Raw genomic sequence first — 15,929 nt, forward strand, 5'->3', positions numbered from 1 at the left:
CCTTAATTTGATTCCAGGCCTAAATGTTAAGTTTAACAAATCTACTCATGAAATGGTGTGTAAATGCATTTAGTTACTTTGTTCACCCAATTTCAAGGCATCAGCTAAGATTGACTTAAGAGGAACAAATCAGATTGTAAGAAGAAATCTTTAGACATAAGAGCAACTTCACCATGGCAATATGAGGGATTTTTATAAAAAAATACTTCATTGTCAATCAGAAGTGGCCAATTTACAGTTTGAATACAGTATGTGCACACAATTTAGCAGAAACAAAAACACAACACGTTGCATTAGGTTTGTTGCAAATAAATAATTTCAAGCTACTGTTCCATTGTAATAACATCTAAATTAGCAGCAGTTCATTCTGAGGAACTTAACAGGAAAAACAGGGGACAGGCAAAAATAACACAATTTGCCCTTGGTACTCAGTCAGTTACGCTATAAAATACCAAACTCCTGACACCCTGTGGCAGACAAAGGTATTGTATTACACTTCATTCATTGATTCAGTGCTCTGATAAGGTCATAGCTACAGTACCTTCAGCTACAGAACCTTCCCAGGATTCATGAGGTTCTTGGGGTCTAGGGTGGCTTTGAGGCCCTGCATGACCTCGATGGCCAGGGGTCCCATCTCCTCTCGGAGCAACGCTCGTTTCCCCAGGCCTACCCCGTGCTCCCCCGTACATGTCCCGTCCAGGGCCAGTGCTCTCCTACAGCATGAGAGAAACAGAACTATAAATACAGGGATAAGAGAGAATGAGTTCAATGGTCAGGAACAAGGGGGCGATTTAATGGCGATAAAAGGATGGAGGAAAGAGAGACATACAGTACCTGGCCAGTCGCTCAGTGAACTCATGAACTCTAATGACCTCATCCTGGTCATTGGGGTCCATGACCATTATACAATGGAAGTTTCCATCTCCAACATGACCCGCGATCGGACCTCAGAAGAGAAAGAATCCTCAATACACTACTGGTCACACAAACATGTACAGTAACATACACAAACACTGTACCCTGAGTGATGCCCCACGAGGGAGTCTGTGTTGATTGTTAGCTAGCCGTTACCTGTGAGTCCGTTTAGCATCAGGTCCTCCTTGGTTTCCACAATGATCTGAGGGAGACGAGAGAGAGGGACGCACACATCTGTGGAGTAGGCCTGCAGGACCAAAATGGAGTCAGCACATTTCTGTTACAACATTACAAACAATAATGCCAAAGTGATTACATTATTTAGCAATAATTATTTGAGTCAGAGCCTTACTTACCTTGCAGCCCGGTCTGAGTGCCAGGGCAGCGTACCAGGCATCGTGTCGTGCCTTCCACAGGCGCCCGCGGGTCTCTGCATCCCGTGCCCAGCTAAAGTCTGACCCACCGTTAGCCTGCGTGATCTCCTCTGGACAGTTTCCAATCAACAAATAAGAAGAAATCTCACTCACAAGTCAAATTTACAGCAAACTATCGCAAGTAACGTTAACTTAACGTACAATTACATCACACATTCAGTATAACACCGTACAGCAACAAAACACACACCTGTGACGGTAACCTGCTCCTCCAGACTCTTCTCAGTGCCGTGGAACTCCAGGAAGAGAGTGGGGGCCACGGGGTAGGACAGCGAGTTGAAGCTGTTACAGGCGTCAATCATCACATCATCAAGGAACTCTGGAAAGGACAGACGTGGTTGGATTAGAACAAGGCTCCAGCTCCACTGAGAAGATGGTGGTAAAAAACACTTGGTCAGTGTTTCAAATAGCATCAGGTCCTCCAATTAGTGTCTAAAGCCCTTGGTTACTCTGAGTAAGAATGCATAGCAGTCTCTTGCTCAGTGTCAGTTTAAGATGGACAGGCACCTTTCAGTAAGAAAACAATGAACGCAGAGGTAAGTTCTGTGTTAAAAACTAGTAAACGGCCACCTCGTCTACTCACCGATGCGTGCGATGGGCACTCCAGTCTGGAGGACCTGCACAGTGCTGTCTACTGCTGCCTGGACAGAGGGGAAGGTGCACACAGCAGACACCATGGCTTCTGGCACCCCATAGAGACGCAGGGTGGTCTTCGTGATCACCCCCAGAGTGCCCTCTGAACCCACAAACAGGTTGGTCAGGTTGTACCCCGCTGATGTCTTCCTAACGGAGATGAGAGAAGGTCAAAGGTCATACATGTCCTCATTACTGGGGAAATTACAGAAAGAGAGAGAACGCCACATAGGTTGTTAATAGCTAAACACTAAAACATGTTTTAACTGTCACTTTCTGTTTCAGGCCTGGCAGTGTAACCAATGATGTATATAACCATGAATATATTTATGTCTGGGACTGTTACCGGGGCCGGCGCCCCCTGCCTGCTGTGTGGATGATGGATCCATCTGCCAGCACCACCTCTAGGTTGAGTACGTTCTCCCGCATGGTGCCGTAGCGCACCGCATTGGTGCCTGATGCACTGGTGGCAGCCATGCCACACAGAGACGCGTCTGCACCAGGGTCTGTGTGTGCCGACAGACAGTAGAACACCTCAGTGATTTCATACCCAACACTTCACAAATATTCTTCACAACTTCAGGCACAAAATGCCAGCTAGAATGACGATCATGCAATACCATTGTACATGAAAGTAGTTTGTATGATTACTTATATCAGGGGTTCCCAACATTTTCCACCCATGGACCCCTATTTCACGATAGAAAAACGTGCCCCTTAATTTCACAATGATTAACTAAACTCAGGCGCGTGTATAGTGACAGGCCTATGGGGCCTACCCGTTGGAGCAGTGACATCATTGCAGGTCACGTGACTCACCGACAGGAAACCACAGGCCCGTGTCTCTCAGGTAGGAGTTGAGGCCTTTGCGTGTCACACCTGGCTCCACGCTCACATCAAAGTCCTCCTGATGGAGGTCCAACACCCTGTCCATGTTCCTCAGACTAAAACACACCCCGCCCTTACACACACACACACACACACACACACACACAATTGGAATACTTCCTATAGACCCTCAATGAAACGTTGTGAATACAAGGACCCATGTTATCAGAGGTCAGGGATGCACTGTACAGACGTCTGCCTGCGCTGTGTACTGACAACACATTGAGCCCTTTTTCAAGACCTCTTACACAGCACCCTTCATTTAGACACCTTTAGGAGATGACACTGCATCCTGTCTTACTCTGTCACACATTCCGACTAACATTGTGCGAGAAACAAAAAACGTCAATTATTACGGCTTTTACACAAAAACAACTTTCTCTCTCACTCTAGTAATCTTTCTCTCTAGGGTCATTTCAAAAAGCCATGACACCCACCATCTCAGATTGTTATTGAGAAATAAAGCTGATTGATTGCACCCAAATTGGATTCACATAATATTCAACAAATTATAGTACCCAACATCCAATTTGGTCTGAACTTTTCTGACCATTGAGTGAGACACAAGGAATCTAATAAAATGGTGAAAAGCCACACAGGCCAATCCCACCCATCAATCAGTGTCCTCACAGCCTGGTTCCTCTCTAGGTTTCTTCCTAGGTTCTGGCATTTCTAGGGAGTTTTTCCTAGCCACCATACTTCTATACCTGTATTGCTTGCTGTTTTGGGTTTTAAGCTGGGTTAATGTACAGCACTTTGTGACATCAGCTGATGTAAGAAGGGCTTTATAAATACATTTGATTGATTGAGTTCTCTATGTTTGACAAGTAGTATGGAGCTGTGGCTTAGAGTACTGCTTATTCACCATTTGTAATGTATATCCCTGTGAATCTGGTGATGGTTTTTAACCCTGTTCAGAGAAATTAGCCATTGAAGTCGTTTGCATTATTTACCATAAATGTGTGTGAAAGTACCACGTTTTGTCCAATAGATACTGCTGTTCCTGCTACTGCCACTGCACCGTTTTATCCATTTTGCTGGTCTCTTGTGTTTATTAAATGAATCACAACGTTTTCTTTGGAAATTGGGTAGAAAAACCAATAGCTTTTGCTCATGATGAAAATTGATTGTGTGGTCAATTGTGTGGTCAAGCCAGTCCTCCATGAAAGCAATTCAATTTGTCCTTCTCTTAGCAACCTAATGCTTCAACCCAGCTCTCCTTGAATAGTCCAACAAATGGCAGCTGTCTGAGAACTATCCGTACGGTGCAATTCTCATATGAAGACCTTTCTTTCAAGCCCAAAACTTTGATGGAGAAATGGGCTAGTGAATAAAATGTTATGACAACCCTTATGAAATAATTCAAATATAATCCATTGCATGGCAGTCATATGTTTTTCAATCAAATTCTTAGAAAACATCTCTATTATGTAGTGTGATTGGTGACATTTACCATTTAACCCAACCCAATACACTTACCACTGCAAAACACTATATATACAGTGTGTATTTGGGACTTTTACCATTGAAGTGCTGTACCCTAATGGTTTGTTTGTTCACCAGGAATGGTCTAACTAATCCAGACCTTTTTGAAGGGAATACACCACACACAGAGGGTCTGTTTCATGGAGAGAAATTAAGCTTAGGAGAATGAAAAACGGAATTGCTTTCATGGAGGACAGGCTCGAATTGTGAGGATGACCATAAAATCTATTTTCATCATGAGCAAAATCTATTGGTTTTCTACCCAAAGTTGCAAAGAGAATGTTGTGATCCATTTGATAAACACAAGAGACCAGCAACATGGATTAAAGGGTGTGGTGGCAGTAGCAGGAACAGTGGCATCTATTGGACAAAACGTGGTACTTTCACACTTATTTATGGTAAATAATGCAAGTGACTTCAATGACTAATTTCTCTGAACAGGGGGAAAAAACATCACCAGATTCACAGGGAATACATTACAAAGGACGCAGAAGAAGCAATACTTCATACTACTTTTCAAACACTGATAAACGATACTGTATACTGGTTGTTGGGGTTGGATTGGCATGGGGTGTGTAGGCTCCATGGGTGGCTTTTTATAATTTATTGAATTCCTTATGTCTTACTCATTGTTAGGAAGAATTAAGTTCCAAATTGGATGTTGGGTACTATATTTATTGAAGATTATCTGAATCCTATCAATTAAAATGGCTAATTTGTGTACAATCAATTATCTTAATCAAATTATATATAAATTCCTCTATAAATTCACAGAGAGATTAATCAAACTTTCCAGGCTGGTATTTATCTTTTTTCTTGACACAGACTGATTCGCTCTCACCTTAAGTGCACCTACTCCTCCCTCGAGGCCTGTGCCTGTGCCAAAGGGGATGATGGGAAGGTGGTGGTGGTGGCATATCTTGGCGAGGGCACTGACCTCCTCCACACTCCGCGGCCACACCACTACGTCTGGGGGGCGACATCTGGGACAGAACAATCACTTAGACTTATTGGATACTCCTAGAACCACAAAGGCACACCCCGAATCCCTGAAGCTATCCATCACAAGAAACACATCAGGGTTGGGTCAATTCAAATGGAAGGCAGTCAATTCAGGAATTTATATGAATTGAATATTCAGATTTCGATTTTTTTTAAATAGCTTCTACTGTTCAGTTTATTGAGAAGACATTGAAAATAAATGCACTTTTTTCAATTATTGAATTGTAATTTAAGTTCACTTCCTGAATTGACTGGCTTCAATTCGAATTTGACCCCAACCCTGAAACACATACACAAATCGAGTGTGTGCGTATGTGTGCATGCATGTTGGAGACAGGACACACCTGCTCTGTGCGAGATGGCTGAGCTCACCTGTGTACAGACTCGTCTCTGCCATGTTGCTCCCTGACTGCTTCACCCAAGGACACTCCATCTTCACCACACACAGAGCGGAATGCAGGGATCACCCGCTCCCACCCACCATTCTAACACAGGGACACACACAATAATAACAGTATAGCCATACCTGAACAAGGGAACTATACAAGAACCACATAGGCTTATTGGACTTGTGACTGAATTAATACACTGTATACTTCTATAGACAAGAAAGGCAGAAAGGTGAATTTAAAAAAAAATGCACAGAAATAAATATAATTATAAGCCTTAAAAAGACATGTATACATGCTTGTAACAAGTAATAAAGCATTACTGTTCACAAGTCCCGAAAATTACAACTCCAAAAAAAACGACAAAAGATAAGGATTGACAAGGAGAGACCCTTGTTTTCTGCACCTTAAGAAAGTACCCACTAAGCATTTGACGTCATGCAACGTCTTTTTTGGGTCAATCATAGACATCTATGTTTCACAAGTTTGGACGGGAAAGTACAGTAAAGAAAAGTAGAGTATAGTACAGTACAATATAGTAGAGCACTGCTGGCTTGCCTCTGAAGCTAAGCAGGGTCGGTCCTGGTCTGTCCAAGGATGGGAGACCAGATGCTGCTAGAAGTGGTGTTGGAGGGCCAGTAGGAGGCACTCTTTCCTCTGGTCAAAATAGAATAACCCAATGATTGGGCTCATTGCCCTTTGTAGGGTGCCGTCTTTCAGATGGGACGTTAAACAGGTGTACTGGTTTTTGCCCTAGCACTAGGGGCGGCAGGTAGCCTAGTGGTTAGAGCATTGGGCCAGTATCCGAAAAGTTGCTGTATCTAATCCCAGAGTTGACAAAGTAAAAAACTGTCGTTTTGAACAAGGCAGTTAACCTACTGTTCCCCGGTAGGCCGTCATTGTAAATAAGAATTTGTTCTTAACTGACTTGCCAGGTTAAATAAATACACAGCTGATTCAAATAACCAACTCATCCTCAAGCTATGATTGTTTGAATCAGCTGTGTAGTACTAGGGTAAAAACCAAAACATGCACCCAATTGGGGCACCAGGACAGAGTTTCGGAAACATATTGTACCCTACTAAACTGTACTCTACTAAATGTATCTCTACTGTGTCGTATTCTACCGAATAAAACTCTACTGTACTGGGCCTGGTTTCCCAAAAGCATCTTAAGGCTAAGTTCATCGATAGATATCTGAGCACTATAAACGCTTATATTCTAACGCCTGCCTCAGACCACTCTTAGAACAGTTAAGTGCGTCGTTAGATGCGTTTTGCCCTTCAGTGTCACTTCATACATTACATTACATTTACATTTAAGTCATTTAGCAGACGCTCTTATCCAGAGCGACTTACAAATTGGTGCATTCACCTTATGATATCCAGTGGAACAACCACTTTACAATAGTGCATCTAACTCTTTTAAGGGGGGGGGGGTTAGAAGGATTACTTTATCCTATCCTAGGTATTCCTTAAAGAGGTGGGGTTTCAGGTGTCTCCGGAAGGTGGTGATTGACTCCGCTGACCTGGCGTCGTGAGGGAGTTTGTTCCACCATTGGGGTGCCAGAGCAGCGAACAGTTTTGACTGGGCTGAGCGGGAACTGTACTTCCTCAGAGGTAGGGAGGCGAGCAGGCCAGAGGTGGATGAACGCAGTGCCCTTGTTTGGGTGTAGGGCCTGATCAGAGCCTGAAGGTACGGAGGTGCCGTTCCCCTCACAGCTCCGTAGGCAAGCACCATGGTCTTGTAGCGGATGCGAGCTTCAACTGGAAGCCAGTGGAGAGAGCGGAGGAGCGGGGTGACGTGAGAGAACTTGGGAAAGTTGAACACCAGACGGGCTGCGGCGTTCTGGATGAGTTGTAGGGGTTTAATGGCACAGGCAGGGAGCCCAGCCAACAGCGAGTTGCAGTAATCCAGACGGGAGATGACAAGTGCCTGGATTAGGACCTGCGCCGCTTCCTGCGTGAGGCAGGGTCGTACTCTGCGAATGTTGTAGAGCATGAACCTACAGGAACGGGTCACCGCCTTGATGTTAGTTGAGAACGACAGGGTGTTGTCCAGGATCACGCCAAGGTTCTTAGCACTCTGGGAGGAGGACACAAGGGAGTTGTCAACCGTGATGGCGAGATCATGGAACGGGCAGTCCTTCCCCGGGAGGGAAAAAGAGCTGGGAGGAAGAGCAGCTCCGTCTTGCCGAGGTTCAGCTTGAGGTGGTGATCCGTCATCCACACTGATATGTCTGCCAGACATGCAGAGATGCGATTCACCACCTGGTTATCAGAGGGGGGAAAGGAGAAGATTAATTGTGTGTCGTCTGCATAGCAATGATAGGAGAGACCATGTGAGGATATGACAGAGCCAAGTGACTTGGTGTATAGCGAGAATAGGAGAGGGCCTAGAACAGAGCCCTGGGGGACACCAGTGGTGAGCGCACGTGGTGCGGAGACAGATTCTCGCCACGCCACCTGGTAGGAGCATACACACACACACACATACACAGAAGAGGTTTATGTGTCTCTGTGATGCGGATAACTTCACAACGAAGTTGACTACAAATACAATGTCTTTGAAATTGTTGCAAACAAGCAAAGGATGAAAAGATGCATCAAATGAAAACTGAGATGACTGCATTAGATAAATAGCCTACCTAATGTACAGTATAGGCTACATAGGCCTATATACTGTATTTCAATGAACATGAAATACATTTCATGTTCATTCAATTTAGTTTTATTTGGCTCCTGTAACATATTTCATGATGTGTAGCCTAACATGAGCTCAATGTTCCAAATCTGTGATTTAGTGCATTTTTATTGGATAAGAATTAGAATAAACCACCTCAATATTTGCAGCCATGAGTGTTTATCTCTCTAGTAGCTGATTCGTCATCAGTATTGTGAAATAATTATAATGTTAAGGTAAGATTTTAATGGAAAAGGGTGATCCGAGAGCAGCTCTACGTTTCTTTCGACTCCATCAGTATAGACACATGCTTCAACAAAACACTTAGCGACCGTGTGGTGTTTTGGGAAACGCATGTTACATCTTCGCCAGTTGTAGGAAAGATGCAGTGTTAAAACACTCATAAGCCCGAAACCGGGATCTGTACTGTACTCTGTGTTCTACTATACTAAACTGTGCCGTACTGTATGATTCGTTCAGATTTAGATCTGGCTCGCACCGACCAAACGTGTAATTGTTTGGGGGCGCACCTAATAATACCCATCATGCTTTGCATTACATTTGTTATTACATTTAGGTCAGTCAGCAGACACTCTTATCCAGAGTGACTTGGTGCATTCAACTAATTTGTTTTTACATTTAGGTCTAGGTCAAACAGCAGACACTCTTATCCAGAGTGACTTAGTCAGTGCATTCAACTAAGATAGATAAACAACAACATTTCAGTCATAGCAAAAAAATAAAACATCTGTAACCGTTACTCTAGAATGCTATTGTAGTTGAAGTGGTCTGCCGTCTGCTCCTCTTTCCTAGGAAGATATATCGCAAATATTATTGCGATATAATACTTACTTAATTAAGAATGTATAGCAGTTGAATTTTGGCCATAGATTCAATGCCTGAAAAATCAGTATTTTCCACGTCCGTAAAATACCTATTTTTACCTTTCATTCAACACCTATAACGCACTGATTTCAATGTCCGGAGAAGACGTCTTTCAACATCTGGAAAAAACCGTCTCTGTGACGTCTGTATAAGACGTCTTTTAATTTTCGTAAAATATATATTTTGACGTCCAGCACCTGAAATGCATGTGATGTCCACGTCTGAAAAATACATATTTTCAACGTAATTTTGCTTACTTGGTTGCCTAGATGGCTAGGCTATACTTGCTCTGGAAAACTAGGTCGCATTATGCCTTCTCCCTACAGTTCTCAGCCATTAGCTTCGCCCACAAATGCCACACGTGAACTACAATCCCGACGCTGTATTGTAACGTTTATAAATGTAAATAATCATCACTTGCTATATAGCTTTCGAAAAATATCGTATCTTTCATCAGTGAGAAAGAATATTTCAAATAAAACATATACACATAATGTAGCAGTTTGCACAGATCCATTCAGCTATGGGTGCCTCCTGACTAAACTACACTTCAGCTTCACATCCCGAGTTACCCTTATGCCACGTTCAAAACAACTGGGAGCTCGGAAGTCGGATGAAATTTAAAAAAACTGGGAACACGGGATAAACTAGCTCTGACTGGGAAAAATCGATTTGAAGGGTTACCCAACTCTGAATTCCAACTCAGGAACCTGGGCCTCTCTCGAGTTCCAACCAGACGATCAATGACTTCATGATTTGCACTGAGTTCCCAGTTGTTTTGAACGCAGCAGTACACACAGGTGTTCGGAACATGCTAGATAGCCTCTTGTCTTCAGTAAACAAGTGCTGTAACATATAGAAATGGCCACACTAACCTTAACAAGGTGTGTATCAATTTAACCTTTAGTTTAACAAAAAAGCGAATATTTCTCGCTGATATGAAAGAAAATGTTATTGTGTTTCCAAAAACAGTAGCGCAAGAGATGCATGTTAATGTTCAGACCGAGCGTCGGGATCTTAACAAAACTCCCCCTACAGAAGACGCCTTCGTCCAATGACTCTCATGTGTAATGCAATGGAACGGAGTCATGATCAAGGGCTAAGGCTCTACTAGCCTACAGAATAAATGCAGTCGTGCATTTCGGTTATCTATCTACCAGAACAAGATTATATCATGCAGCTCATTAAGCTTTTAAACATTAACTACCGGTATGGTCAAAATATCAGAACAAACGGACACATTACCAAGTTAACTGAATGCTCACTTTTAAAGTGTGTTCTTTCTTGATAGTGCGACACTGCACGAAATTAGACGTTAACAGGTGAGCGTACAAGCGTCGCGTTGGTCTCATGGCGAAGGTCATATTCACAGATCAGAATGTCGGCCCGTGAAATATTTTTTATAATAAACTACTGTATACTAAATTCACTTATCTGTTGCCTGTGATTTCATAATGGACAAAGTATTCTTCCGGATCAGAAGTTTACAGTAGTGACGTCGAGACCTCTTCTTCGTTTGGTTTTCTGGTAGACCAGATGCTGTGTTGTATTGCTGCCATTCGCAGGCCAGAGTACGGATTGCACATTTTGTGACCAAAAAAAAGGGAAAAGGGGAATGGGAAAAACTTTAATTGCACCAACATCTAACCCTGCACCTATACACTATCCCACCACCCCATCCCACAACTTTGGCCCTAAACGAGCCTACAACAGGCTGTCGGCCTGGGAGGATGGAACCCCTTCTCTCAAAACATCCTGTAGATCTTCTAAACTAAAAATATTTCACACCCAAATATTTATCTGCTGCTGCAACTACCACATATATTTTCTGTGATTTCCACCCAATCAGTGCAGTGCAGTTGATCACCATGGCTATAAATGCAAGAAATCCAACCTTACTAAAACATCCTCGCTGGCTCTCTCTCTTCAGGCCTACTCATGGGGGCATCCCAGTCGACTCACTCATCCTTGGGTTATCTTCTACTCTCTTCACTGCCTCATAGGAAACTTTCTGCCCCACTTGAACTCTGGCAATCTCAACCTGTCTCTCTCTCACAGGGCACTTCGGATCCCCAGCTGCATGGGCACCTCCACAGTTGACTACAGGGCTTTCTCTATCCCAACTGTACACTCCCTCTGACTATACCTTCCTGCACATTTCTCACATCGTGGGATCTCCCTTCTACACACTGCTGCAACATGTTCGAATCCTTGGCAGCTAAAGCACCGAAGCGGGTTCAGAACATAGGCCCTCACAGAATAGCAAAGCTAAACATAACAGACAGGGTATTCTCAGTCTCACCATTGCTACCGAGTCTACGTCTTACCAAACGGTCGGTGTCACAAACACTAGGAATATACCTTTTAATTTGATCCACCTCTACACTCAACGCTATCCCACTGATCACCCTTTTTAGTGGCTCCAGAGAGCAAAGCCCACCACAGGTTGAGTCCCGAGCCGCGTGACTCCAAGTGCCCACTTCCTCTAGGAGGCAGATACACAAATCTAAACAATTCCACTTCTCGAAACTTTCACAAATGTAATCAGTTTGTCCTTTACCCAGCTTGACTCAATGTATGGGTCAGCCAAAAAGCAGGAATCCCCTCTTTCCAAAAATCGCACTCCTACCCGTCCAAAGTCATCTCTGGTACGATTCTCAGGGCAAACGTTGGAAGACTCTACCACACCTGCCACCACAGGTAGGCCCAATACATCCTGGACTGGTTCAACTTAAGAGCGCTCACCACTGCTGACTGACTCCATTTTGCGGATCATCAAGGGTCTCAAGAGAGCTTGATGACCTATAAGTGAGATTACTTGGTTTGTAATTAGGAGACATAGGTATGTACACCTTGAACGAAGGTGCATACTCAGGAGACGAGTCTCTGATCTTAACAGCAAAGTCTTACGCTTTCGCGTCATCACACTTCTGACGTCGACCTCACGCCAGGTACCTGCCTACACATTAGTCTCAACTAACCAGACCTTGGGTAACGGCTTGGTCCAGTGCAGTCAAAAACATGATTTCCCTGTGTTATATATATATTTCCACACTGAGGTTGGAATAATATTATAAAAATGATGATAATGCAATTTTGTTGTAAGAGCTGTTTGAAAAGACCTCCTGAAATTTCTGCCTGTTTTGGTGGGATGGAGTTTGGCCAGGTGCAAAATTAGTTAATAGATCAATTAGAGAGTTCCAAAGCTAGTTTTCAGTTGTCCCCTCCCACAGACCATTCCCAGACAGTCCTAGCAAAATTCTTGCTTGAGAAATTGCTCTTTGCTAAGAAGCTATTTTTGTTTCTTTTTGACCATTTTAATTGAAAACAATCACAGTAAGATACTCAGAAATGATTTTATATTGAGATAAAAACAGCTGTATTGGACCTTTTTTAACTGTAGCATTTAAAGATTGCGGAAGTAATCCGTCTGGCTCGAGACACTACCTACATATTGAGCAGCAATATCAAGCAAAACCAATCAGGTTACTAGTGTTTCAAATTTGAACATTAAACAGGGGTTTTGTCTTGAATAACATATTTGGAATAATTTGTATAATCTACTATCCATTCGACTGTAACCAAGTTTCGTAAGACATAGCCATATCTATGAACAAAAGCCATTTAATGAGCCTTTTAATTAAACCAAGCTTTTTTATCAATTTGGCCAAAGTCACAAAGTAACACATTGAATGGTGACGCATTTATAAATGCAAATGTCATAGGAAAGAAGCCTATAGTGATAGCATCGTTCCACTAGATGGGAGTATGGTACCACAAGTCTCCTCAAGGCTATTCCTCATCTAGTAGGCTATAGTCAGATGCACTATTATTTTCTTCACTTGTTTATGTAGCTAGCCATTCTATTTAGAAAGCTCTGGTTTTTGCTCTAGTGACATGTCCGCAGGTCATATGAGACAGCAGATAATTGGAATGAGATATCTCCTTTTTTCCCAAGATGAAATCAATCAAACTATCTAGCTTCTCAGCTGTGCTGCTGGTAGGTTTTGTATTATAGCCCCAGTACATAGTTTTGTCAATACACTTGTCAATGGTGATGATGGATTTTCACATTTCAGTGTGGGTCAGTGGCCTGCAGTGAGATGGGCTCGGTTGGGGGCCCTTCAACCAGGATCAATAGAGAGAGAGGGTTATTTGAGGCAGTATCTGATACCCTTATTATTCCACTGGTTCCAGAATAGCTTTTAGCAGACAAGCTGTCAGTCTGTGTGGCACAGGTCCCAACACCACAGACCAGAGCCCTCTGCTGCCTGGGCCAAATATGTTCAGAGACCTGATCAATGCCTCTGGGATGATAAAAATGCTCTCTCTTTCCACTTAGAACTCCAGGACTCTCCGCACTGTTTGCCTCTGCTCACCTGCTTTAGTTTGTTTACAGGACTTTCTGTCCTCCTCCTTGGGTATTTACAACTGAGCTTATGTTGTGTAATATGTACTTATATTAACAAGTTGATTACATCTGTTACAGGTGTCTGAGGATAATCTTGTGTCATTTATCATAGGCTACAGTAGCCATACTGACTCAAGAGAACGTGTTTTCATTATTTCTCTGCAAAGGCATTCTAAAGAATTACAATTTGTAAAAAGCCTTTGTAGTTATGAATCATTGCTAAAGGCTACAGTTGGCCTAATGTGATGTGGTTGAAAGGCCTCCACTAATAGGCCACTCTGCCTCAACCCATAGAAATATGTGAGTAATATGTGAGTATTATCCCCATTGTTTCTTGCTTTCCTCAGCTTACCTAATTATAGACAGTGACACGCTGGCTGTTGCATTGCATAATAGTCTTCCTCTCTTGACTTCAGAACAGACATTTTTTTCCCTGTATAGGCCCTCAGCCCTTCCTCTCGCGCACTGGGAGAGAACATCGGCCGCAGAGGACGCGAGTGAGCTGGAATGCTTTGACGTCAGTAGCAGGCCAGCTCTCAGAGCCGATCAGACAGTGAATGAATGGGCGAATACTGCAGAGAGGCGCACTCGCAGCATCGACCATCCATCCCTGTTGCCTCGTCCTTTCGGAGAAATCGGGGCATACACACGCAACTGGCACAGTGAACACAACAGGACGTCGGGAAAATATTGGAAACCAATAGCTTTACGATTCTAACTCATCAAGTAGTATTGGAATAGCAAGAAGTGCCAAGCTGTTTACAGAGGCAGGTCGCTCCACAAGCCTCAAGGATAACGCATTTTCCTCTCAATGGTAAGTTATTTTTGTAACCTTTTAAGGTAGCAATATTCTCACTCTTTTAGCAATTTTAGAATCATCATCTTTGGTTAGAATGTTATTGTCAGACCGCGGATGTTTACGACATGTCTATTTTTGTGCATTTCATCAGATGCGTAGTAGATGCGTATTTTGCGAACTCAGGACTGCAGTTGCGGAGTGGAAGTTTACCAGTCGAAAGCAAGTGTTTACGCTGGGCTGTTGTGCTGCTTGTATTAATCTACGTGGGGACAATGGGACAATTGTTATTTGCATTTTGATATCTAGCCATATGCGCTCGCAGCTTTCACAGAAAATTACACTGACTGACTGATGATCGATCCATCCGCTCTAATACCCAGATTCCTATTCAAGTTTAGCTGAAACTTTGAATGCTTTAATGCATGTAAAGAGCTGTTGATGTTCATGATCCCATAATGAAAGATGATGATGATTGTAGTACAGGGGATGATGAGTAAAATTATTGTTAATGCGTTCTGTGTGTGTTGTCCTTTGTTAGGGGGGTAGCAAGTCCGGTGGCATCTCACAGTGCATTGTGTGAACACTGATAACTCTGTAGCCTATTGGTCGTTACTGTAACAAGAGAGCTGGATCCTGGCCTGCACCTTGTCTTTTTATTGCCTTGGCTTCTCCAGGGAAACCATGGAGCATGGGTCAACTCTGAGTCATCACAGGACCACCAACCAGAGAGGGAGAGAGAAGGAGAGGGTGGACAGGAATACAGATGGGGTGATTGAATAGCAGAGGAAAGTTAACTCGAACCTACAGAGTTGATAATTGAGGGAACAAGCATGTGTTTGTGTGTATACAGTCAGAGTGCATGTGTGTGTGAGGGCTTATTGGCATGTGTACAAGTTACTGCTTATGACCATCTTGTCCTCAGTTTATTTTTAAAACATTTCCGGGACGAGACAGATTGTCCTCTGCCTGCGCTGTGTCCCCTGGGTCATGGGGAGAGCCTGGGGGAGAGAGAGGGGACAGGAAAGAAGGGAGAGCAGCCAGGTCACACATTCCCTGCAGCAGTCAGTCTCAGCACACAGCCTCTGTTAGTGCTTCGATCTGCTGCATAAGGGAACAGAGCATGTGCTGCTCAACACATCAACTAACTATGTGTCTCGGTAGGCCTTGAGAGCCATGCTGTCCTCAACTCCGCTCTCTCATTACCACTGATAGGTGAAAGAACTGGATAGGTGTCCACCATATTGATTTGACTGTCCGTGACCAAACTTTGGGCCCTAGTCATGCGGGAAGGAAGACAAGGATAGACCGATATAAGGGTATTTAAGACTAGAGGTCGACCGATTATTGGAGGACCAAAAAAAGCCGATACCGATTAATTGGCCGATTTATGTTTTTTAATTTTATTT

The 15,929-nt window shown here is 43.3% G+C and overlaps 2 protein-coding genes across 2 annotated transcripts in view; one reads left to right on the forward strand and one right to left on the reverse strand.

Annotated features, from left to right (window-relative positions):
* Positions 1 to 174: 174 nt before the first annotated feature.
* ldhd (lactate dehydrogenase D) lies at positions 175 to 10,806 on the reverse strand. Its single transcript, XM_071326194.1, has 11 exons — positions 10,579 to 10,806; positions 5,730 to 5,842; positions 5,197 to 5,338; positions 2,802 to 2,943; positions 2,329 to 2,488; positions 1,933 to 2,132; positions 1,540 to 1,668; positions 1,272 to 1,399; positions 1,072 to 1,162; positions 835 to 946; positions 175 to 713 (listed from the first exon to the last, which is right to left on the reverse strand). Exons 1-11 carry the CDS (start codon positions 10,675 to 10,677, stop codon positions 548 to 550), a joined length of 1,482 nt encoding a protein of 493 aa, XP_071182295.1. The 5' UTR covers positions 10,678 to 10,806; the 3' UTR covers positions 175 to 547.
* A 3,342-nt stretch (positions 10,807 to 14,148) lies between these two features.
* Positions 14,149 to 15,929, forward strand: part of snrkb (SNF related kinase b) — a 38,388-nt gene continuing 36,607 nt past the window's right edge. The window contains exon 1 of the mRNA XM_071326198.1: positions 14,149 to 14,538. The gene's annotated coding sequence lies outside the window, so the exon portion shown is untranslated. The remainder of the gene's footprint in view (positions 14,539 to 15,929) is intronic.

The sequence above is a fragment of the Salvelinus alpinus genome, chromosome 9, assembly GCF_045679555.1.
Source record: "Salvelinus alpinus chromosome 9, SLU_Salpinus.1, whole genome shotgun sequence".
NCBI classification, from domain to species: domain Eukaryota; kingdom Metazoa; phylum Chordata; class Actinopteri; order Salmoniformes; family Salmonidae; genus Salvelinus; species Salvelinus alpinus.

Bases quoted from the DNA above. Each gene is read 5' to 3' on its own strand.
- ldhd (XM_071326194.1), bottom strand. From the start codon at position 10,677: ATGACCTTCGCCATGAGACCAACGCGACGCTTGTACGCTCACCTGTTA. The intron at 5,339-5,729 runs GTGAGCTCAGCC...GTTCTGTCCCAG, and splicing joins AGAGACGAGTCTGTACACAG to ATGTCGCCCCCCAGACGTAG. The intron at 947-1,071 runs GTAACGGCTAGC...TTCTCTTCTGAG, and splicing joins GATGCTAAACGGACTCACAG to GTCCGATCGCGGGTCATGTT.